Genomic DNA, 27,089 nt, shown 5'->3' on the forward strand with positions numbered 1-27,089 from the left:
TGCAGAATTATTAGGCAAATGAGTATTTTGACCACATCATCCTCTTTATGCATGTTGTCTTACTCCAAGCTGTATAGGCTCGAAAGCCTACTACCAATTAAGCATATTAGGTGATGTGCATCTCTTTAATGAGAAGGGGTGTGGTCTAATGACATCAACACCCTATATTAGGTGTGCATAATTATTAGGCAACTTCCTTTCCTTTGGCAAAATGGGTCAAAAGAAGGACTTGACAGGCTCAGAAAAGTCAAAAATAGTGAGATATCTTGCAGAGGGATGCAGCACTCTTAAAATTGCAAAGCTTCTGAAGCGTGATCATCGAACAATCAAGCGTTTCATTCAAAATAGTCAACAGGGTCGCAAGAAGCGTGTGGAAAAACCAAGGCGCAAAATAACTGCCCATGAACTGAGAAAAGTCAAGCGTGCAGCTGCCAAGATGCCACTTGCCACCAGTTTGGCCATATTTCAGAGCTGCAACATCACTGGAGTGTCCAAAAGCACAAGGTGTGCAATACTCAGAGACATGGCCAAGGTAAGAAAGGCTGAAAGACGACCACCACTGAACAAGACACACAAGCTGAAACGTCAAGACTGGGCCAAGAAATATCTCAAGACTGATTTTTCTAAGGTTTTATGGACTGATGAAATGAGAGTGAGTCTTGATGGGCCAGATGGATGGGCCCGTGGCTGGATTGGTAAAGAGCAGAGAGCTCCAGTCCGACTCAGACGCCAGCAAGGTGGAGGTGGAGTACTGGTTTGAGCTGGTATCATCAAAGATGAGCTTGTGGGGCCTTTTCGGGTTGAGGATGGAGTCAAGCTCAACTCCCAGTCCTACTGCCAGTCTCTGGAAGACACCTTCTTCAAGCAGTGGTACAGGAAGAAGTCTGCATCCTTCAAGAAAAACATGATTTTCATGCAGGACAATGCTCCATCACACGCGTCCAAGTACTCCACAGCGTGGCTGGCAAGAAAGGGTATAAAAGAAGAAAATCTAATGACATGGCCTCCTTGTTCACCTGATCTGAACCCCATTGAGAACCTGTGGTCCATCATCAAATGTGAGATTTACAAGGAGGGAAAACAGTACACCTCTCTGAACAGTGTCTGGGAGGCTGTGGTTGCTGCTGCACGCAATGTTGATGGTGAACAGATCAAAACACTGACAGAATCCATGGATGGCAGGCTTTTGAGTGTCCTTGCAAAGAAAGGTGGCTATATTGGTCACTGATTTGTTTTTGTTTTGTTTTTGAATGTCAGAAATGTATATTTGTGAATGTTGAGATGTTATATTGGTTTCACTGGTAAAAATAAATAATTGAAATGGGTATATATTTGTTTTTTGTTAAGTTGCCTAATAATTATGCACAGTAATAGTCACCTGCACACACAGATATCCCCCTAAAATAGCTAAAACTAAAAACAAACTAAAAACTACTTCCAAAAATATTCAGCTTTGATATTAATGAGTTTTTTGGGTTCATTGAGAACATGGTTGTTGTTCAATAATAAAATTAATCCTCAAAAATACAACTTGCCTAACAATTCTGCACTCCCTGTATATACTGTAAGTTTTTAGCCATAATATATTTACATATATTATTATATATTTAGAATCTATAATATTATATAATATATGTAAATATATTATGGCTAAAAATATCAGTAGTAGTTTCCCACATATTATGCATTCATATATATCAGAAGTATGATTTTATCTATATATATATATATATATATATATATATATATATATATATATATATATATATATATATATATATAAATGTAAGAAATGGCAGCACCAATTGTCAAATGGTACGTCCGGTGCTATGTCCTAGGGTGTGACTTCTTACCCAAAAAATATTCCAGAAAACGGACAGCACTTCCAGTAGAAAAACAGTGGTTTATTGACCCATGTGGTACAGTGAGGCAACATTTCGGCTCAAACACAAAGCCTTTCTCAAGCATAAAACACAAGTGAAGTGCAAAAGTATAAATAACCCATACAAAGTGATTTACATGATTGGGGGGTGGAGCAATCAATTTACAATAAGCAATAAAATAGAATCATAGTACATGATAAAAACAAATGAAAAATAACATGATGTCATACATAATAATAATCGCAAAAGCATGATTGTATTTGAAATAGATCAAAAATAAATCTAATACAAAAGATACTAGAATCGATAAGTGACACCAATTAACCGCAAGTGTTGTGCATCATGATGATAGTATTAAAATATCAGTATTAAAAAATTATAAAATATATAAACTTTCTGAAATGTTTCTGCTGGGATTTGAACTCACAACCTTCTACATTAGAACCAAGAACTTTAACCACTTCGCTATACAGCTACATGTTAACCTGTACTGAAATATGAAATGATACTTCTGCTGTATAGAAATACTTACTACATGACAAAGTACTATGAGGTTTTTCTGCTGTAGTTTATCATTCAGCTTTATAGCTGAGTGGTTAAAGTCCTTGCCTCTACTGTAGAAGTTTGTGAGTTCAAAGCCCAGCAGAAAATTTTCAGTAATAGTGGGACCTAGTACCCTCCCCTCTTCAGAGCAGGGGGTGCTTGGTTTCTCCCATTGACTTCCATCGTGCATGGGTGCTCTGTAGTGTTCTACTCGAGCACCCGAGCACTTTGGTGCTCGATCAACACTAATGATTAACAGTGTTAACAAACAGACATTTTTTTCAATAAAGTCACATGTGTTAGTCTTTTTCATATTACAAAACTTTGTAAATTTTAACCAAAAATTGTCCCTTATGGGGGGCAGATAGTTTTTAAACACACACGGTGTTAAAAAGACAGTAACCTGTCTTCACCAAACGTCCACGATTTATGCATGGGAGGGGGACAAGCACAAATGCTAATTTCAGAAGAAAGGATGTCTCCTTCGGCTCTAATGTCCAAAAATGATGTCTTAATGGGAGCTAAATGCCTGTCTATACAAAAGGAGAAAAATAGAATTGGATAGCACATCCGCAAGCTTTGCTTTGATCTATAACTCCTTCTCAGCAAAATTAAACTGGCTTCTCAGCGCAATATTTAGTGTACGGCCCCCCATACTGCATGCTATACAAGAGGCATTAGTGTACATTTTGATCAAATGGCATAAGCCCACTCACCGCGTCAAGGTTGCCTCTTTGAGTGGGACCTACTCTAAACTTGGCGCGGCACTGCGCGGTGACAATGCGGCACTGCCCTAGCAAGCGGCGGGACCCAGGAGTCAAACAGCAGCCCTGTTCTCTGACAATGCCACCCCCAGCACTGGGTCCCACCAGCTCATCAGCACAGCGCCACAAAAACAAAGGCCACCACGCAGTAACACGCCATCAGAGGCAGCCTTGACGCGGTGAGTGGGCTTATGCCTTTTGATCAAAATGTACACTAATGCCTCTTGTATAGCATGCAGTATGGGGGGCTGTACACTTAATATTGCGCTGAGAAGCGAGTTTAATTTTGCGGAGAAGCAGTTGTAGATCAAAGCATAGCATGTGGATGTGCTATCCAGTTCTGTTTTTCTCCTTTTGGTATATGAATGCCTGTCTGTATTTATACACACAAATTTACAAAAATGCAGAAGTGATAATTGTCCAAAAAAAGATTGGCTTCTCCTGAACAAGCCTAGAAAAAGTATTCTTTCTAATTGGGAGCAGCAGCAGTGCAGTGTGGATGTGGAAATAGTAGGGTTAGGCTGCATTCACACGTCCGTGGTGTGTTGCGGACCCGCAAATTGAGGGTCCGCAACACACCAGCCCGGCACCCCCATAGAAATGCCTATTCTTGTCCGCAAGCTGCGGACAAGAATAGGACATGCTCTATCTTTTTGCGGAGCTGCGGACCCAAAATCGGGGCCGCGCTCCGCAATTGCGGCTGCAGACAGCACACTGTGTGCTGTCCGCATCCATTCCGTCCCCATAGAGAATGAATGGGTCCGCACCCATTCCGCAAAATTGCAGAAAGGATGCGGACCCATTTTGCGGACGTGTGAATGGAGCCTAATAGTGGCATGTAGCCTAATAGTAGCGGTAGCAGCATAGCATGGAACATACAAGGCAGTAGATACGAGCGAGTAGTAGTAGATGTGTGTAGTAGTAGTAGTAGTAATAATTGCAGTAGTAGTAGTAGTGGCGACTGTGTAGCGGTAATGGAAGTGGCAGTAAGGGATTAGCAACAGGGAATAGGAGCTGTGGGGGTGACTGCAGCAGCCATATGGTACAGAACATGATGGTAGGCTGGCAGACAGCGGCAGTGGCATGATGGGGCACCAGTAAAGGCAGATCTATTCAACAGCCACATCCAGAGGACTGTCAAAATCCTCACAGATCCATGCATTGTTCATTTAGACAAATGTGATGTTTTGTACACTGGTGGAAGACATCTTTGCATATTTAGGTGTCACAATGCCACCTGTGTGCTGCAAATCCTCTCCGATATTACACTGGAAGCTGGGCAAGAGAGAGCAGAGTGACCAAATTGGGCCAGTTCCAATACGCCTCCCCAGAACTCCATGGGGTCAGGGAACAGAGTATGTGCCAGGGAAAAGTCACAGTCATTTAGAAAACAAGAACTTTTTTCGAAAAAAATTAGACACCTGGGCAGAAGTACATATATCATACAACTGAATTCAATTTTGGTGAAGCCGCGGAACTGTGCGACTACGATGTCTGACCAGAAGTCTCAGTGATGGGATTACAAAAAAAATGTCGCTAAATATTCAATTTTGCAGAAGAATAAAATTTTGATGAAGGCATGAAACTGCGCCAAATTTACCACAACTAAGTGGTACAGCAGCAAGTTGGCCAGGTGGGAGTTCAGCTTGCACAGAAGCTATTTTATGATCTTCTTGTAGTGTCCCACTCCAGGTGGATGGGAACACTCCAAATTGTTATATGACATTTCATGCCATTCTATGCATTTCCTTTGTCACAGCTGCTAAATTCCTATTTCAGGCTGGTGAATGCATTACATACATCCAACACTAGAGGTCTCTGTAACATCATTTATATAGGTCAGCCACAGGAAGTTAGTGTGAGATTAGGAGTGAGGAGTTAGGAGGAGAGGAGACAGACTTGGCTTTGTTCTCCTTGGTTTAGCCCAGGGGACCATACTACTGCAACCTTTGTAGTCCAAGACTAGGACTTATTGATCCTTTACTGTAATACACCTTCCAGGGATCCCTTCTGGGGATTAAGAGAATAATTGCTGTATCTTGTGCAACATTTTCAAAGAATGGAGTAGAGAGTTTGCCTGCTATGAGGGAGACCGCCCTTGGGTTGCTGAATCAATGAAGCGCTGAATATTGCTGAATTACAATTTACAAGTAAAGTTCCTGTTTGGTTCAACTACTGCCTCTCTCGTCATTCTACTTCATCTCCTAATTACATCTAACAGTGCTGGCGTCAAGAACACAGGGGCCCAGCCACCAAAGCACCCTAAGGGGAACCCATTACCATCAAGGGCACCTCAACTTCCATCTGGCTTGTGTTCCCTGCAATAGAGAGTGCTCCGATGGATTTAGTGCTGTCTTCCTCATCACTGCACACCGACCCAGGGAGGCTCTGCTAACCATGAGTAAATGAACTACTACCCCCATCGGCCCATTGTGCCTCACGTGTTGCCCCTGCTGTCCGGTCCGCTGCATTCTCATGGCCGCACATTCTGTTAAGGATGTCTCACAATAGAGATAAGGATAAGGTGGAGGAGGAGTCTGAGTGGGAGATGAAGCAGCTGATCCTAATGACAACTGCTACCACTGTGTCTATGGCTGCTGCTTCTACCACCACTAACACAGCTATACATGTGCAGCGAGTCCCTGGGGAGCCGATACAGAGGATGGAAGTGGTAGTGGCCCTCATGAGATATTGTGTCACAGTGTACTCCCTCAGGTCATATGGTATTATCAATCCACCTAATAGAAGTCTCTCTGGTACAGGGAAACATTTTCTACATACACACAATGGGTCTACTGGCACATTTAAAGCCATAATTATTGGGAAAGTCTCCAAACCCCCCTCATGGGGGAGACTGGGAAGCAGAACTGAGAAACAGAGAGGCTTTTTGGATACTATCTCTCAATACCAGGTTTTTATTGGGACTTAATTATAGAAATGATTTAAATTATTTGTAGTGATCCTTTTTATTATGATACACATATACAGCATTCATATAGTTAACTGAGAGATCCACCTTCTATGATCATGTGTGTCACACTAGCTAGTAGACATCTGTGTGCATTTGTAATAGGCTATGAGTAAGAACCATTGCAGCTTGGTTCGAAACATTTGAGCAGATTGACCAGGGATGTGTCATGTATTTTAATGGGTTTTCAATAAACAGATGATTTTATGCAAAAGATATTTTTTCCTTGAGTTCTGGAGAATTTTCTTCTTATTTGTGGCTGACAATGGCACTCTGAGATATACTAGCCTACAAAAATTTCTCTCTCTCGATTCTTTTATCAGCAATAAGTCAACATGTGAAAATCAGGCTTATGAGTATGCTTGTTCTGAACTGAGGTGGTGGGTGTCTTAACATGTTTCCCCTCACCTGCAGTGGAGTCTGTATAGCTGTAGTGCTGATCACTCTGATTACTGTAGCTTGCAGAAGTTATGCGGCCTGAGATCCTGCAGTCTCCCTGGAGTCATAGTACTCACAGATGAGCCAGATCTCTTGTCTCTAATGCCCTTGGAGCTAGAGCAGATGGATGTGTTCCCTCATCCAGGCTTGCCAAGCTAACTCTCCCCCAAGTCAGACCAGCCCACTCCAATCAAGGTGGGGGGTGGAGTGGTTAGCTCCATTCCCAGTTCCACCCATACACTATCTACTGGTGTATCAAAGCATAGCATGCAAAAAAATACATACAAACATTACATCCCAAACCCAAACTCTGCAGATACCACTAAGTCTTTGGTACCGCACATGGGGTCCACCACCTTTCCCAGATACCCCTCCTCATGGAAGTCCAACTCACCAACTATCTTGACTATCTTTCTTTGTGTGTGGTGAAGGCACCCAACTAGGAGGGGGCAGTGATGCAGGACGGCACTGAAAGGCTTCTATGGGGTTGCAAGGAGAAGGAGGAGGAGCAGGAGGAATGCTGTGAACACTGGCTCCAAAACATGGTGTTAGTCTCCATGTCACCTCCGTGTAATCCTGCTATGATTGAGAGGAAGAGTGAGCCATCCACTCCACAATCTCATATTACACGTTCTGATGCAGTAATACTGGCCTTTCACTAACACTCGGGCGCCAATTTTCTGGCAATGATAAATGTCTTTTCAACTAGACGCTGTGATCCAGTCGCGCCTTCACTAACACAGTTGTAATCTGAGTTCCGGATGTGAAATGCAGTAGGATTATAGAATGATTTTTTCAAAGTCCAACATGTGTTCACTAAAACTCTTTCAATAACTTTCCAGGGATGATACACGTGTTTTCAACTAGATGCCGTGATGCAGTATGTCTTCACTAACACAGTTGTAAAAGAAACTTTAAAAAAGAAATGCCTGTTTCGGCAGGAATCTGTAATATAGAACTAGTTGCCAGAATTGGGGTGGACAGGTCATAGACTCTACAGAAAAATTTCCCGGTGGGCAGATGCCCAGGGGGCACCCGAGCCCTCCTCACAGCTGCTAAAAATCTGATACTCTCAGCATTAATTAACTCAAGGAGCATCAGATACTTAGGTACCTTCGCACTTCTCCCTATAATCTGCTTATACTATCCCTGGCTAGGAGTTTCAGTCTGCAGAGGCAGAGCCACAGCACATCTTCCTGCAAGGTCGCAAGTACACAGCAGAATTACATTCTGCTCATTCCGCGCAGGAACCTCCCTGCTTGGTAGATCTAGGCTTCCTGTCAGCCAATCAGGACAAGCACCCCCCACACTTCGTGTCATGTCAGCATCCTTCTTATTTCTCCCTCGTGCTATTTTCCCATCAATTCTCACACACTGTTTTATGTGATTCGTCTGAAATGAATTGAAAAAGCTTTCAGTTTGTTTGGGGGCAAAAAAAAATGGTGAAATCTATGATGCACCTGTTTCGCTATGAATAGATTAATCCATCCTTAATAGGGCAGAATCAATGTTATCCCAAGGTAGCGGATTTGTGAGGTTATTAAAGGGGTTATCCTGGAAAAGATAATGATGACTTATCCTCAAGGTAGGTCATCATTATCACATAAGCGGGGGTCAAAGTCCCAGCATCCCGTCGATCAGCTGTTACAGGGAGCAGCTGCACTCACCGGAGCTCTAGTGAGCCATGTAGGCTCCCAGTAGCTTTCTAAGGACAGCTTATAGTGGCAGTGCTTGGTATTGCAGCTCAGCCCTACTGACTTGAATGGGGCTGAGCTCCAACTAGGCCATGTGACTGATGTACAGTGATGTCACTGACCTGTCACGGACCTGTGGCCCTCAAGGCCTCTTCTAACTGCTGATCGGTGGGGTCCCGGGTGTCGCACCCCCGCAGATCTTATACTGATGACTTATCCTGAGGATAAGTCATAAATAAAATTTCCTGTATAACCCCTTTAACTTAATTGATAGGTCTGGTAGGGCGGCTAAGTGAGATTGAGAAAGACGATGAATTCAGATTTTACCCTTCCCGAGTTTTAGAAAGTGACAGGAGAAGAAGGAGGATATAGCTGATATAGATGCTTGAATTCTGGATCTCAATGAGGTAATAACTGGGCCAAAGAGGTAAATTTGAGTGTCATCACTGTAGAAATGATACTAAAGCCATGTGATTGTATGAGCTATTCTAGGTGCAGATTGGAAAGCAATAAGCAAAGAGTTAGGAAGAGGAGAGGTGCCAGAACAAAGTCTTCAGGAACACAGACATAAAGAGGGTGAAAGGAGGAGATATGTGAGTAGAAGACACTAAGGGGCACATTTATTTAGACCGGTGTTTTAGACGCCTGTCTTAATAAAGGCCCATAGTTGGCGGTGGATCCGCCGAAGTTATGAAGGAGGAGTACTGAGTAATGTATAAAGCAGAGGACAGTTCTAGAAAGAGAAATACAAAATAATGTAGAAAGTGGGGAACAGGTCTAAAAGGAGAAGCACTGAGTAATGTAGAAGGCAGGAGAGAAGACTAGAGGGCGGATCAGAGAATTACCGTATGTAGAAGGCAGAAAGACATATATACTGAAAGACATATAGACCGATATACTGTAGAAGAAGGAGTACAGATTATTGTAGAAGGTAGAAAAAATGTCTAGAAGGAGGAACACAGATTATTGTAGTAAAGGTTTAGAAGGAGGAATACAAAGTAATATAGAAGATGGAAAAAAGTAATAGGAAGAGCACAGAGTAATGTAGAAGGAAGAGAGCAGGTCTAGAAGAAGGAGCATAAAGTAATTTAGAAGGTGGAGGACAAGTCTAGAGGAGAGGACTAGAGAGAGGAGAAAAGAATTATGTAGAAGGCAGAAAACTGGTCTAGAAGGAGGAGCACAGCCTAATGTAGAAGCAGGGGTGCACCACCAATGAGGCTAGGTGAAGCGAAGGCAGCACCAGATAGGGGCAAGAGGTGGTCAGTGGAAGGGCCATGGGCAATGATCACTTCACTTCCATTGTTGAAACGCTCATTTCTACATATTCAACTGCATCACGGGCATGAAAGCGATGTCTCCCTGCCCACCGTTTCCTCTCATAGGCTTTAGTTCTAGTTCCTGTAGCCAGTGTCATCATTATCTCGCTGCCTGAGACGGCTGCATAGAGCTCAGGGCACAGACTAGAAGAAGTCTGTGTCGTGCACTACATCGCTGACAGCAGAATAAAGGTAAGTATTTGAGTTTATTATTTTTATTTGGCAGCATGGTGTTCGGCCACAATGGGGTGGAGGGTCATTTTTTTTTTTACCCGAGAAAGCAATACGACATTGTGGCTGTAAGAAGGAGAATTTTTGTACTGACCAACATTATAAGGGGCCCACTATGGGGACAATCCTTCTACTGGGGGTACAAAAAGGGGTTAGTTCTTTGTACTAACACACATTATAAGGGAGCATTTTTTTGTACTGGCACATAAGGGGGCATTTTTTGTGCTTAACCCTTTCATGACCAAGGGTCATTGATGCCCCAGTGTCCAGGTCAAATTTTATATAACTGACATGTGTCACTTTATGTGGTAATTGCTTTGGAACACTTTTACTTATCCAGGCCATTCTGAGATTGTTTTCTCGTGACACATTGTACTTCATGATAGTCATAAATTTGAGTCAATATATTTCACCTTTATTTATGAAAAAATCCCAAATTTACCAAAAAGTTAGAAAAATTAGCAATTTTCAAAATTTCAATTTCTCTGCTTTTAAAACAGAAAGTGATACCTCATAAAAATTTTATTACTTAACATTTCCCATATGTCTACTTTATGTTGGCATCATTTTGGAAATGTCATTTTATTTTTTTAGGACGTTAGAAGGCTTAGAAGTTTAGAAGCAATTCTTAAAATTTTTAAGAAAATTTCTAAAACCCACTTTTTAAGGACCAGTTTAGGTCTGAAGTCACTTTGTGGGGCCTACATAGTGGATACCCCCATAAACGACCCCATTGTAGAAACTACACCCCTCAAGTTACTCAAAACTGATTTTACAAACTTTGTTAACCCTTTAGGTGTTCCACAAGAATTAAAGGAAAATGGAGAATAAATTTCTAAATTTCCCTTTTTTGGCAGATTTTCCATTTTATTACATTTTTTTCTTTAACACATCGAGGGTTAATAGCCAAACAAAACTCAATATTTATTACCCTGATTCTGCGGTTTACAGAAACACCCCACATGTGATAGTAAACTGCTGTACGGGCACACGGCAGGGCGCAGAAGAAAAGGAACACCGTATGGTTTTTGGAAGGCAGATTTTGCCGGACCGGTTTTAGATGCCATGCCCCATTTAAAGCCCCCCTGATGCACCCATCCAGTAGAAACTCCCAAAAAGTGACCCTATTTTTGAAACTGGGGGATAAGGTGCCAGATTTATTGGTACTATTTTTGGGGGCATATGCCTTTTTGATCGCTTGGTGTTGCACTTTTTGTGATGTACGGTGAAAAAAACTGCTTTTTGGCACAGTTTTTCTTTTTTCTTTTTTACGGTGTTCACCTGAGGGGTTAGGTCATGTGATATTTTTATCAAGCATGTTGTTACGGATGCGCCAATACCTAATTTGTACACTTTTTTTTATTTATTTCACTTTAACACAATAATGGCATATTTGAAATAAAAAAAATGATGTTTTAGTGTCTCTGTGTTCTGAGAGCTATAGTTTTTTTTATGTAGGGTCTCATTTTTTGCGGGATGAGGTGACGGTTATATTGGTACCATTTTGTAGGACATACGCCTTTTTGATCGCTCGGTGTTGCACTTTTTGTGGTGTAAGGTGACAAAAATGGCTTTTTTGACAGTTTTTATTTTTTATTTTTTATGGTGTTTATTGTACGGGGTCGATCATGTGATATATTTATAAAGACTGTCGTTACGGACGCGGTGATACCTAATATGTCTAGTTATTTTTATTTTTTTCATTTTTTATAGGAAAAGGCAATTAATTTTTTTAAATTACATTTTTATTTATTTATTTTTACTTTTATTATTTTCACTTTTTTTTAATCAAGTCCCACTTGGATCTTGAAGATCCAGTGGGGCTGATGGCTGTACTATACTTTGCAATGCTTTTGCATTGCAAAGTACAATACTATCAAATGTCCTGTAGCAATGGCAACCATCGGGACGCTGCAATCACAGCACAGATGGGGGGGCTTCATTACACATTACTTTATTTCAGGCTCTGATCTGCAGAGCGCAGATCAAAGCCTGAAACCGGCATTTTAACACTGCCGCGATCCGATTGGTTAGTCTGCACAGACTAACCAATCGGATCGATTGCCAGCAAGGGGCCACTCTGATTGGCCCCTTGCTGGCATTGCTAGACTGTATGCTGTCCGTGACAGCAGCAGCACAGGGGCAGAAGCTTTAATCCAAGCACTTTGCAGCGCTTGGATTAAAGAGCTGGCTTGACGTCAATACACGTGGTAGCTGCACGGGGCATGTGCAGCTATCACGTATATTTACAGATTGCAGTCGGGAAGGGGTTAACGCACATTTTAAGGGATCATTTTTGTACTGTCACACATTCTAAGGTAGTCACTATGGGGACATTTATTCTACAGGGACCACTAAAAGTTTTTTTTTGTACTGGCACACATCATGCATTGACATACATAAAAGGGTATTTTTGTAGTGCCAAATATTATACAGAACATTTTTGTACTGGCACACATTGCAACGGGGAATAATTTTACTGGCACACAATATAAGGGAGTATTTTTGTACAGACACAAATTATAGGGGGAATTATTACTACTGGGGTACTATGGGGGCTTTATTACTTCTGGGGGCAAAATGAGGGACATTATTACTATTGGATGCACTGTTACCACATAGTGCACTCTGGCAGAGAAGTATTACTATTGGTGGGACATTTGGGAGGACTGTTACATTGGGAGGCACCCTGGCAGAGTATCAGCTTAGCACAATTATTTTTCGAGTACATTAAGTTTATGGAACTATAAGTTTCAGGGACACTATTTGCTGGGCACAGATATTTTTAGGGCACTGTGTGCCAACAATTATTGAAGGGGAGCTATCTGTGTGATGATAGTATTTTCAGGGGGATTATCTGTTTCTGCAGTATAGTATTGGGAAACACAGTGGGCACAGTATTAGAGGTGGCAGCATGGGGTGTTCAGAAGGTGGGCAGGAAGATGGAAAAGCAGTTGTCAAACTGTGCAGAAACAATAGATGGCTGAAAGAAATCATCATGGCGGTCTGGTGTGAATGGAGAAGATAAAGAAAGAAAACATCTACATCATAGCACACATCACTGGATGTAATACCCTGTTTGTTTTGTAAATCTGTATGTAATGTTTTCCAATTATGTCTTTAACAGTAGAGCTGGAGGGAAGGGGTTAGGTGATGGGGGGCATTTCAGTTTTCGCCTCAGGCAGCAGAAAGTCTAGGTGCACCTCTGTGTAGAAGGCAGCGGAAAGGTCTAGAAGCAAGAGAACAAGCCCTACAGGGAAATTTACAGGAGGAGCACAGAGTAATGTAGAAGGTGAGGGACAAGTCTAGAAGGAGGTGCATGGAGTATTATAGAAGGCAGAGGCAAGCACTAGAGGGAGGAGTACATAATTATGTAAATGGCAGAACACCAGTCTAGAAAGAGGAGCAAAAAGTAATGTAGAAGGCAGAGGAAAAGTCTAGAAGGAGGAGCAAAAAGTAATGTAGAAGGCACACAATGGGTCTAGAAGGAGGAGCATAGGATAAAGTAGAAGGCACAGAACAGGTCCAGAAGAAGGAGCATGAAGTCATGTACCGTATGTTTAGGATTGGTCTTGATAAAGGAGTGTAGAGTAATGTCATGAGGTTAACTATAAGCAGTTAAAGGGGTTTTATCAGGTTCAGAATATTGGTAGCTAATCCCCTTTATAACATATCAATATCAGATTGGTGGTTTTTCCACTTTTGACACCCCTGTCAATCAGCATTTTGAAAGGGCTGTGGCAGTCCATTCAAGTAAACAGGAATAAGCTTCAATAACAGGCACCGAGCTCCGCACTCCTTCAAACAGCTGAACGGTGGGATGCCAAGACTAAGACTACCTACCGTTATACTACTGATAGCCTATCCTGAAGATAGGCCATCATTAATCTGATCCTGGAAAAAGAAGTTCAGAGTGTGCAATATATAGTGAGGACAAGGTGGTGGAGATTTCCATATAGCAGAGATCCAGACAGTTCTTCTTATAACCAATGCTATAATACATCCCTGACATACAGCGCCCCCCAGTGTGCTTCTAGTCTCACCCCTTTAAGATAAGCTAAAGCTGTTACTGTACTCCAATTAAAAAACTAAAGTGGATAAATGTCGCCCTTTATTTGCTGAGGTTCATCACATTACAAAATTACAGTAAATGAAAATGATAATGCTGCCGCCGATATCACGGTTTTGTCATATGGAAAACTCGATATTCACATTATTAATGCAGTCACATAGGAATTAGAAGCACAGTGTCGGTGGAGGGAATCTGACATATATGCACCACAACCCATCCTGTGCTACTAAAAAGTGTGATTCTTGTAAACTGTAGGTACTGCTTGAAAGTGGAAGGTGGTTGTGAACAAGACAGACTAGATATCAAAAAGGCTTTCTCTGGTCTCTAGATGACTGTGCATCAAAACATTTGTCAGTTCATCTCATGACTATGTACAGTTCATGTGAGGGTATGAGTGAACCCACGCAGTTCGGGGAGTTTTAGTTACCACAATTTTCTATGCTGATGTCTCCCTGGTGGATGAACCTTCAGCTGTATTCACATAATCCAGGTTAGGTGTGTAGATGTCTAAAATGGCATTGAAATAATCAGGTTCTCCAGGCTTTTACTAACCTATAGAAGTAAGATCATTTCAGCAGCACTTACCCTTCCGTTGTACAGCCGATTCTGCCATGTCAACTGTGCTCACATGACCATGGACTGGCTGTGGGATCTTCTGCTGAGGTCTAGATTGGATGGACTCCTGAGTTTTCCTGTTCAGCTGCACAGTCACATGAGTGCAGTGGAGATGGTCGAATTGGTGGCACAACAAAGAGGTAAGTACTGCTGAAGCAATCTAGCTTCCACAGGTTAGAAAAGAAAGGGTTTTAAGACCCACAGCTACGGGGAGTGCCTAGAGGAACTCACTGCAATAAACCCATGGAGTGATGGCCTAAAGAAGTACATCTTGACACATCATCATTAGAGCTACTACCACTCCCATCCTCTGCTCCGGCTCCTCAGGGGCTCGCTGCACAACTAAACTAATAACACACAAACAGTTGTACCATTTATGTCTTTTACTGGGCACGTTGAGCAAACATTCACACTTCAGGGAGAAAAAGTAAGTGAACCCCTGAAGTTAATGACCTATAGATCCTTCAGCAGCAACCACCTCCACAAAACGTAGCTGAAAATAAGATTTGCCCAACATTAAGGAGGAATTTTGGACTATTCCTGTTTTAGTTCATCAATATTTCTGAGATGCCTTCTTCAGATCATGATGCGGCGGCTTCATAGAGTTAAATGGGTCGGACAGTTTTCAATATTGATGACCTATCCTCAGGATAGGTCATCAACATCAGATTGACGAGGGTCCCACACCCGGCACCCCACCAATCAGTTGTTTGAAAAGAACACAGTGGTTGTACGAGCACTGCGCTCTCTTCACTGTTTACATGCCTGCCATCAACATTGCAGTGGCGAGCAGGTGTAGGTCCTTTACACTCTGCCTGCTCCTTCACCACCCACCACTATGACGTAAACAGTGAAGACAACACAGCACTCTCCCAAGGGCTGTTTTCTCTTCGAACAGCTCATGTGCCGGGAGTCGTACCCCCGCTGGTCTGATATTGATGACCTATCCTGAGGATAGGTCTTTAATATAGAAAACTGGCCAGCCCCTTCAAGGTAAAACCACTGACTTGACCATTCAATAAAGTTTGGACATTTATGGTACAGCAAAGGACAAACGAAAAAATCTGATGCTTGTGAATAAATCCCTCGTGCTATGTCTCACATCAGTGTATACATTGTGGTCCAAATTGGCCACCAAGTTACTATAAAATGAGTAGTGTTATAGGTTTCTAATTTTACTATTAATCACCTTTTTCTTTGACTTTCAGATGTGGTGCAGGTGAGAAGAGGTCGGCCGGTTGTCCTGCACTGTGAGGCTGATCCTGGAGACACATTGATATCAGTTATCTGGAAACTTCACCTATATAATTCCTCCTGTGTAATATCATATAAAATAGATGAAGACCATAGAAAGACATCATACAGCTCCTGCAGTACAAGGATGAGAAGTGACCGATTATCACTGAGTATCAGTAACGCTGAAGTATCTGATGAAGGGAATTATACTTGTGTGGTTGTAAATGCCATAGACACTGTCTTCACATATAAATTACTACAAGTATTAGGTGAGTTGTAAAGTTTATAGGACCTCATTATGTTGTATGTCTGTTAAAAACATAGCCGGTATCATCCTGAGTTAGGTGTGTCAAGCAGAATGTGGTGCAGAGCACCGAAGAGCATCAGAAGAAGTAGCTAAATGGTGAGCGCTGGTGGAAGGACTAGTAAAAGGACAGCACCATTCTTTCATTCTGGGCGCAGTCTATTTCAGTGGAGCTTGTATGTGGCTTTTATCACTCCCTAAATCAGCTGGGTCACTGACATGGATCATAAAGGCAGAGACTACAGGGAACGACCAGTTAGTATGACAAGTAGTAAAGCTACCAGTGATATGTGTCTGCAGAGGAGTTAAAGGCTACAGATATAGCATCGCTAGCGCTCCCTTCAGAATCGCGGCAGCGCAAAGCGATTTCCAATGCAATTAGCAAACCCGAATCGCGTAAATAGCCATTGAGAAAATTCAGGGTGCAATGTTGGTTTGTGAACACCAGATGGCGCATGGAACTACAGTCAGTTAGTTAGTTCCCTTGAGCTATACAGTGTCTCTGTACACACTGATGCCGTGCGCACCAGCAGTGAAAGGGTCTCCAGCAGGAATCATGTGCCCTGGAGAGCTGGCAGAGCCATGACCTGTGACCACCAGCCTCACACACTGCACATCATAAGGAGGACTAATGACAGCACATCCTAAGGCTGGCAGACACACACTACACACACTACACACAGGGAAAGTCGGTGCAGCCCTGGTAGATCACTGCAAACACAATCCTCGTATTTTTATGAATAAAAATGAATAATTTGATTTTTAATTATGAATAATTAAAAAAACAGAGGCGCTGAACTGAACCATAGAAAGTACCATACAGAACTGTAAATAACCGATCTCACCACTTTATCCCCTGAGCAAATAATTGAATGCTAGTAGAAATGGGATTAAAAGGTTAATCGACAGGAGGCAAGTGGGGCGCTGCTCAACACCTAATGTCATTGTATTTAATTAATATTAAAAAAAAATAGCAGCATCTCTGTATCCTAATAACAGTAATCTGCTATTTTCTTCACTGCCAGGTCTTTTTATAGCTCTGGATCGCTCAATACAGAATATTTAGCCAATCACATTCTAGTTCCCACGGTCATGGGAACCAGTCACAGGCCGGTTCTCTGGCAATCCAGCTTAATTGGTGATGACAGCTTGTCAAAACAATTATGTCATATTGGTTAACAAGGTATTTAACCTTAATTTCCATGAGAAACGGCCTGTGATTGGTTCCCATGATCGTGCTATAAAAAGACCTGGCAGTGAAGAAAATGGCAGATTACTGTTATTAGGATACAGAGATGCTGCCATTTTTTTTTTTTATATTAATTAAATGCAATGACATTAGGTGTTGAGCAGCGCCCCACTGGCCTCCTGTCGATTAACCTTTTAATCCCCTTTCTACTAGCATTTTTCAGTAGTAAAATTTAATATATATATATATATATATATATATATATGTGTATATACACATGTGTGCATATATGTGTGTATATATATATATATATATATATATATATGTGTGTGTGTCTGTGTATACATGTATGTATATATATATATATATATATATGTTTGTGCGTGTATATATATATATATATATATATATATATATAATAATTATTATTTATATTATAATATAACTTGTAATACATTTTTATATTTGCAAAAAATGCATTGCTAGTTATCAATAATATCAGTTTCTACATTTTTATGAAGTCATGCATTGCGATTGGTAGTGGAACTATGTATATACACAATATACTGCTGCACTGGATATAAATATAACATAAAACACTTCTGAGGACTTAAGCTTATATTAGCAAATCGAATGTTAGTCAGTTCCTGTAAAGAGCCTTTGTTCTGCTAAAGAAAGTACTGTATGCACTACTCCCTTTTTTTCCCATGGAGAGCAATAGATACCTGGAATCATTATCTATCTCTTTGCAATTATAACAAAAATCTGTGAACTCATGATCCCTAATCATAATATCTCTTATCCTTTGTACAATCATATGCCTGCTTTAATTGTACATACCTAAGCTCGGTCAATTTATCAACCCCTTCCCCTGCACACAGCTCCTCAAGTGACCTTGTGTAACTAGATGTGACACCCTCACTATACCCCTCTTTTCCCAAAATGTATAATCTTCCAGTGACAAAAACTTCCCTAAATTAACATTCTGCCATAATGGAGTATAATGAAGAGCTTGAGATAGCCGAAATATCTTTCTAATTTTATTCCATACATTCTTCAACATTCAACTTATTGGGCATTTGTTCCCCAGTACTCCCAAATATCCTGTTTTCAAAATACTGAAGATGTCTTTCTGGGTCCCGTTACATTCGCTTATTAAATTCTGAATAAACCCATACCTACCATAACCAGTACACCATTGAATTTGTGCAGCCGTGTAATAACCCTGCATATAAGGGACTCGCATATAATCCGGACTCGCTTTCTTCCACATATCAAATCATTTATAATCCTTTCCAACAAATTAATAAAGAGATCTTCTATCCATATTGGGCATGCGGTCAATATGTATAAAACTTGCGGGAGTAATACCATTTTCACTAGAGCAATTCTTTCCACTCGGGCCAGCAGAAGCTTCTGCCATACTCTTCTCTTCTCTTTTACCTTATTAATCATCGGGGATAGATTTAAAATACAATAATCCTTCAAATTAGCAGATACTCCCCAGATACCCCAGATACTCAGTATTCAAACATTGGTAACATTGCTATCAACTTGTCGGTTCAGTGGCAATAATACTGATTTTGCCCAATTTATTTCAAATCCCGAAATGGCTCCAAAATCATTTACTATCCTCATAACATAAGGAAGGTTTTTCCATCCTTCTTTAAAAAATATCAATACATCATCTGCACATAGGCTTATTTTTATCTCTAATCAGACCTCCCCAAATCCTACTATCCTATCATCCATCCTGATTTTACACGCGAGTGGTTCTAGGAAGATCGCGAATAATAGAGGGAAAAGAGGACATCCCTGTCTAGTGCCTCGGTATAACTTAAATGAATCTGACCATACCCCATGAACATTTATTCTAGTAGTTGGACAACTATATAATAACCTCACCCACTTAATAAAGTTTTCCCCCATATTCATTTTTTTCATAACCTTCCAGAGGAATTTCCACTCCACCCTGTCTAATGCTTTCGCTGCATCCATCAACAGGATGGAACGGTCCTCCCCCTCCCCTAATTGAATATTTACCAATGCTCTATGGATATTTGTTGGGTATGCCTTTTAGGGATAAACCCTGCTCGATCAGGATGAATCAGCTTATTTACCACTTTCTTAAGACTATTTGCTAATACTTTCGCACATATTTTAAAATCTGTATTTATTAAAGATATTGGTCTATATGATCCTATTTCTTGTCCATCCTTATCTTTTTTTAAGAGGAGCGTAATAACCGCTTCCGATAAAGAAGGTGGTAGACTTCCTACTTCCCTAGATTTATACAAAACAACACCTCCCCATATTGCCTATAAATTTCAAATGGACGTCCATCTGATCCTGGGGAGGAATTCCCCCGGATATCTCTTACTGCTTCCATTAAAGGGAGTCTGTCACCACAATTTGCCCTTATAGACCACTTACATAGCACTGTGGCATAACTATAGATCAGTCAAATGGTACCTTTGTCTTTTTGTTTGGATGTTCACCAGGAGCAAAAAAAAAAAAATATAACCATTCCACCGCTTCTGCAGGTTTAGGGGAAAAAAAAAACTTGATCCTTATAAATTATTATCAGTTTTGCCGGGTATATCATGGAATATTTAATTTTAGCCTGCATAAGCCTTCTTCTGAGATCTTGATATTCTCTCTGTTATTTCTGTTCTACTGCCATTATATTCTATCTCCCGCAATTCTCAACACCAAATCCCTGTCTTTTGAACACATCATCTTTGCCAAAATTGCTCTAGGAGGGCTTCCAGCAGGAGGTTTTTCAGTTCGAATGCGATGGGCATGTTCCACCGCCAACCATAGGGATAGATATTTAGAACCAATTACCTCTATCAACTACTTTTGGATAAATCCTGCTGGGTCATCTTTCTCTATTCATTCAGGGAAGCCCACTTTATTTTAAACAATTCAGAGAGAAAGAGATAGAGAGATCCTAGTGTACTACCCTAGGTTTCTCGGCAATATATATCTCTTGTCTGGGGGGGTGTACTGTTTCTCTATTTCATTATGGAGAGCGCCTAGTATGCATACTACAGGGGTGAAGCATGGTAGACCAGGCAATGCCCCTCTTGGTTTCTGGGAAAGATATTTAAATTAGGTTTCCTAAGCCTTTCTGATACCAGCAGATAATTTTTTTCCAGAAACCCAAAAGAATGTTGACTGGCTTATGATACTCCTCATACATACTTGGTACCCTTCATAAGAAGAAATAGTACCCCAACCAAGGCCTTTCAGGTAGACACGCAAAGTTTCTTTGCTCAGCTCTGTTAAAGGGTAATTACCCAGAAATAGTTGGATTCCTGGTTTTCCTTTTCTTTTGGAAAGGAGATTAACTTGCATGTCTCTTTTCCAGAAAAGCATTATGTGGAAATGCAAGCACAGCAATAGATAAAAATCTTATTATGAAACAGTATTGATTGAACAATTTGAGGCTACCACGAGAAAATTAGAGGATAAAAAAGTAGGGGATATTGATCTACGAAACACAATGAGATTGTCACGGACGTTCCCGTGGCAGGTACCACGAGATCGGAGAGACTGGCAACTCGTGGGTTAAATTGACAAGTTCACTGTGGATCTTATTGTGTCTTTGTTTTGGTGAATGCCACACCCCTTGCTTCAGGTGTTGCTTGTTGGTTATTTGCCTTTTCTACAAGTAGCCGCTTCTCACTCTTGGAGGTGCAGTTTATAGATTTTCTTCCTGTCTTCTAACCAGCTAGTCGGTTGTACTCTGTGGTGCTTCTGCAGTTGCCAGTTTTCTACTTACAGATAAGTCTTGTCTTTTCTTATTGTTTTGTGTTTGTTATATTCCCTGTTGTTTGTATCTGGGCCTGAGACAGAGACTTCCATTCATCCATCTGGGGAGGAATGGGTTGTCTCTGGTCCTAACCTCATTCCAGGGCCTTATAGGGATATAAGGGCCTAGGTATACAGCATATGAATATTTCTACCTTCAAGGTCTATTCATATTGATAGGTAGTTAGGGCCCAGATTAGGGTTGTGTAGGAGGTCATCTGTTCCTTTCCTAGTTTCCAGGCCCAGTTACTGTTCCCCTTCCCTCCTGTGTTTAGTGTGCAGTTTTCCCGCAACACTGATCGTGACGGAGATTCGCCTTATAAGACGCACCGGTCCATAAGACGCACCTAGGTTTTAGAGGAGGAAATAAGAAAAAAATATTTTTTATTAGCCCTCAGATCAGGCCAGCAATCAGCCACCCAATGTTAATCAGACCTCATCTGACAGCCCCAATCAGATCCCAAATGTTAATAAGACCCTCAATCAGACCTCAGATCAGACACACAATGTTAATACAACCCTCAATCAGGCCCCCAATGTTAATAAGACCCCAGTAAGACCTCAGATGAGCCTCCCATGCCTCATATCAGCCCCCCATGCCTTAGATCAGCCCCCCATGCCTCAGATCAGCCCCCCATGCCATTTATTAGCCCCCATGCCATTTATCAGCCCCCATTATGAGCCCCCATGCCATCTATAAGCCCCAGTGCCATTTAATGAGCCCCCATGTCACTTTTAAGACTCCATTATGAGCCCCCCTGTCACTTATAAGACTCCATTATGTGCCCCCATGCCATTTATGAGCCCCAGTGCCATTTATGAGCCCCCGCGTCACTTATAAGACTCCATTATGAGCCCCCATGCCATTTATGAGCCCCCATGCCACAGATCAAATAAAAAAAAAAATAATACACTTACCTCTTCTGATCTGGACTCGGCCGCTCCTCACCTTCAGTGCGCTCTGTCTTCTTCCTGCTGCGGCTGTGCTGTGACCTGACGCGCACAGCATGACGTCACAGAGCGCCCTCACGCTGTGCGCAGCCACAGCACAGCCAACAGCCGAGGACCAGGAAGCGGCTAGTACAGAGCCTTCACCGCTTCCTGGTCCTCCATAATGGAAGCGCTTAATAGTATTCACCCCATAAGACGCAGGAACATTTTCCCCCCACTTTGGGGGGGGGGGGGGGACTGCGTCTTATGGGGCGAAAAATACGGTACATACTAGAGATAAGCAAATAAATTCTATTAATGAGGAATTCATCCTGAATTTTACCAAAAATTTGAATCTCAAAAGGTTCTCTCATTTTTAAAACCAATTTGATATAGAGTTAGACAAAAGTGTCTATCCCTGCACCAAATTTATGATCTATTATGAGCCCTTGTGATCTAGGGCTGTCTAAGAGGGTAAAGTGCGACTTTTATGGCCTCTTTTTATTTTTTATTTTGAGTGTCTGCTTGGTTCAAAGCTATTTTTGCAACAAATTTAAAATATGCTGCACATAGAGATGAGTAAATATATTAAAATTAGTTTCGGGTCTGATTCGTCCAAATTGATCATGTGATTCAATTCAGGTACCCTGATCAAAAATGTTTCAATGCCTTGCAGAGTCTCTCTCTCTCTTGAAAAAAGTATTTAGAATCAAATTTGATAAAATTCTGATTCTAACGAATCCAATATAAAAAAAATCTGGTAAAATTTTGATTAAGAATTGATTCGCTCATCTCTAGTAATATGTTGTTTGTTAAATTTGTTGAATATATTACATGTTGATTTCTATCTAAAGTCTGATCTTATTTATCACAAAGGCTACATCAGTTTTTACTCTACCAGGGTACTGGAGCACATTTGCAACTTTTTGACACTTTTTTAAAAAGGTTGCAATGGTACATCTGGCTAAAAATGTAGCCCCGCCCACAAAACTGCCCAGCTTGGCATAAAACCTTAGCACCCTAAAAACAAAACAAAAATCATAAATTTGGTGCAAATGCCTACTCCGCAGACAAAGCAGGTAATATGACCCCACTTTTCTGGCACAGCACACTTGATAAAATACCCCCTAATTTGACAGATTCAATATGATTAGTAAATCTGCTCCTTAGTGTTTAAGGAGTAGTGTTGATCACAAATATTCTAATTGCTAATTTTTATTGCGAATATTGGCACTTACGAATATAGTGCTATATCTTCGTAATCGTGAATATTCTAGATTTTTTTTCATCTCTGCCCATGATCCCTCCCTGCTTCTTGCTTATGGGCCATTGAGAAGGCTGCAATATCTTTGACTTTAGGAGTAGTGTTGATCGCAAATTTTCGTATCGTGAATTTTCCGATTGCTGATTTTTGCAATCAAGAAAATAATGACTGGAGATCACAAATTCTTGAATTTGCTAATTTATGGCGAAAATTCGGACAAAATTTTGGGAAATATTGCAAATTCGAATATTGCCTATGTCGCTCATCACTATTAAGGAGAACATTCTGAGCTATGGGGCAAACAATGGTCATCTCCTCCTCATGATGAGTATTCTGATCAACTGCATCCAGCAGAACAACTTCACAGAGCCTCACACAACAATAGTAAGCTATAGTATATAGTGGAGCCAATGACTGACAACCCCTCTACCCAATCAGGGCTTCTTTATGTCAGGCAACTGGACAACCTTAAGGGGGTTGTCTCACTTCCCCAAATAGCATTTATCATGTAGAGCATAGTAATACAATACACTTACTAATGTATTGTGATTGTCCTTATTGCCTCCTTTGTTGGCTGGATTCATTTTTTCATCACGTTATACACTGCAAGTTTCCATGGTTACGACCACCCTGTAATCCAGCAGCGGTGGTCGTGCGTGCATACGGAAGAAAAACCACTAGCCTTTGTGTGCTTCCACGGTCCTGGCCACCAGAGAGGCCAGCACTTTTTCCTATAGTGTGCAACTATTGCCACCGCTGCTGGATTACAGGGTGGTCATAACTATGGAAACGAGCAGTGTATAATGTGACGGAAAAATGAATCCAGCAAAGGAAGTAATATGGACAATCACAATACATTAGTAAGTGACTTGTATTAACTTCCTCTACATAACAAATGCTATTTACTGAAGTGAGACAACCTTTAACTCAAAAGGAACCATCCAGGGATCAGCTATGCAGGGGAAATGTAGAGGCCTTACAACTAAACTAGGACCTGAGGGTCAAAGGAACCAAAAGCATGAAGAGTAAACTGTGTCACGGTGCGGTTCACTGTGACAGTTGTGGCTGTGTAGGCTGGCTGCATGCCTCCTGTGCAGACAGGTTGCTTGGGGCTGCGTGCTGGCTGCGGTGTCTTCTGTGAATTATGCCCGTGAATGTGTGTACTCCTTGTGTCTGCATCTCTGTGCAGTTCTTATAAAATGTAGGTTAGTTGTGCACAGCTCATATGGAAGAATATTTATATATCCACACAAGACTTTCCTCGTATATAACGTTCAATATTTATTATACATATATACAGTCTCTTGAGTGTCTATATATTGTTGCCAATGCCTAAAGTAGTCAAAGTATATATTGTTATACTCCTTCCAGTCATTATATCGATAAAATATGTGGATATCCACGTGAATTAATAAGTGCAAAAATATATACCTTGTGAGTGAATTGTAATAAATAAGATAGAAATATTAAAATATTATAGATTTAAATCTAGCTACAACAGAGTAAGTGCTCCAATAAACGGTGAACAAGATGGGAGTATTCCTTTCTGATGGTATTCCTTTCTGATAATAATTCAGAGTGCAGCAATATATAAAGACCTATAGGAGAACAGCAAAAACTAAAACATTAATATTATGCAATACAGTATTAAGGATTTAATATAAAATGCAGTATTAAAAGTTCAATATTGTTATAATGTAAAATACAGAACCGCATTGTACTTTATCCACATTAACGATAATCTCACTGTGTGACGTGAGCCTGGATGTTTGTATCCTATCCAGCGCTTAATCAAAAATTGTGTACTGTCTGGTAACGTTAGGGTTATAGTTTCTCCCGCAAGGTGGGGATGCAGAGGGCACCTTATGATGTGCAAGTGGTATTTCTTTCTCCAATAGTAATGTAGTATAGATGTGGAATCTATTTTATGATTATACGATTCCCATTTGTCGGCCGACTTACTATCAACATTCATGCGTTGGAGGTAGTTGAGTATTATATTGTTTACTCACAGTTGGTTGTCTCCAGATTTCGCTCCTGACTTAAGTAACTTGGTAGTATTATATCGCTTGTAGTAGCCCGTTGTATATATCTCTCTGTAGCCGCGGCGTCCCACGTGCCTACAGAACTTTTGCTGCTTCTCTCTGCCAAAGCACCTCCACGGTCGTGGGATGATTACCAGATCTGGATTGCCGGTTTGACTTTTTAGGGCTGTAGTAAGGGTCCAGTGTTGCGTCAGGAGACCTTGATTAGAGCGCTCTTTCAATAGGTAGGGGTCCGGTATTGATGAGAAATGTTCAGCTGGGGGTCCTCTATCACCAGACACGTTTCGGAGATCTCGGTCTCCTTCCTCAGTGGTCGTAAGACCCCCAGATGTAATGGACCTTTTATAGTCTTATTGGGTAAACGCCTTAAGGGCTCTTTCACACTTGCGTTGTCCGGATCCGTCGTGCACTCCATTTGCCGGAAGTGCCCGCCGGATGCGGAAAAACGCAACTGAACTGAAAGCATTTGAAGACGGATCCGTCTTCAAAATGCGTTCAGTGTTACTATGGCACCCAGGACGCTATTAAAGTCCTGGCTGCCATAGTAGTAGTCGGGAGCAGTATACTTACAGTCCGTGCGGCTCCCCGGGCGCTCCAGAATGACGTCAGAGCGCCCCAAGCGCATGGATGACGTGATCCATGGGATCACGTCACCCATGCGCGTGGGGCGCCCTGACGTCCCTCTGGAGCGCCCGGGGAGCCGCACGGACGGTAAGTATACTGCTCCCCCGCTCCCCACTACACTTTACCATGGCTGCCAGGACTTTAGCGTCCTTGCAGCCATGGTAACCATTCAGAAAAAGCTAAACGTCGGATCCGGCAATGCGCCGAAACAACGTTTAGCTTAAGGCCGGATCTGCAGCAGGCCAGACCTGCAGGGTATAGCGAAGTGAGGTCACGGTTATGGGCAATCGAGGGTTACTCACTGTATTGGAGGAGAACCCTGGGCAGGCATGCGGCAGTGAAGGAGAGGTAGACACAGTTCCTCTGGGGCACACTCAGTATGTAGGGACCAGGCCTGATGGTGGATGAGGTGCCCTGGATGTTACAGGTATTTTGAGTGCCTGGGGCAAGGTCCCTGTTGGATTCGTGACGCCAGTGCCTGTAACGGTGGCACACCGATTTATAGTTGGAATAAGTGAGGTACACAGGTGGTATAGTGAACCAAACGTTGCTTTACTGAACAGTCCAACTTTGTACATACAGATGGTAACACAGTCCTTCAGATCACAGCTTTACAAGCAGGCTTATTTCACACAATGGCAGGTAGTAATTATGCAAGATACTCAGAGGGTAAATCCACAATGCACTCAGAATCAGGTTGTACCTTTCCTCAGAAATAGCGTACACTATCCTTTTCTAGAACTCCTGTCTGGCTTCAATCCCAAGGCCCGGATGCCTAAATGGTGGCTTAAATCCTTGGTATATATATTTCTTCCTCTCGTATTAAATCCTTGCTTTGCTTCCTATATAGCATCTGCCCATCAGTGTTACTTATCTTTGCTGGTAAGATCCTGACTGTGGGTTTCTCCCAGGAGGTGCTGTCCTGCAACTGGGGTGTCTTCAGAGCTAACTAAGGCTCTCTTGATCCGTAGGTAGGCTAGGATCCCTCTACTAGCCTCCTGGTAACAACTAGTAGCCTGGGCTGTCTAGCTGCATGTCAGGAGGAGGCCCTCAGCTTGTCCCTGGCTGGTGCCTTCTAACTTCTGTCTCTGCAGACTCCTGACTCTGAACTAACTCTCCCTGTCTGGGCCTGAACATTTATACTAGGGGCTCCCTAT

General features: G+C 41.7%; 1 protein-coding gene across 1 annotated transcript in view; it reads left to right on the forward strand.

The window, feature by feature from the left end:
* LOC120994442 (cell surface glycoprotein CD200 receptor 1-A-like) overlaps nt 1-27,089 on the forward strand; it is a 98,249-nt gene that overhangs the window by 6,158 nt on the left and 65,002 nt on the right. The window contains exon 2 of the mRNA XM_040423001.1: nt 15,733-16,029. Coding sequence (XP_040278935.1) covers nt 15,733-16,029 — 297 coding nt within the window. The remainder of the gene's footprint in view (nt 1-15,732; nt 16,030-27,089) is intronic.

This window comes from Bufo bufo, chromosome 3 (assembly GCF_905171765.1).
Source record: "Bufo bufo chromosome 3, aBufBuf1.1, whole genome shotgun sequence".
Lineage (NCBI taxonomy): Eukaryota > Metazoa > Chordata > Amphibia > Anura > Bufonidae > Bufo > Bufo bufo.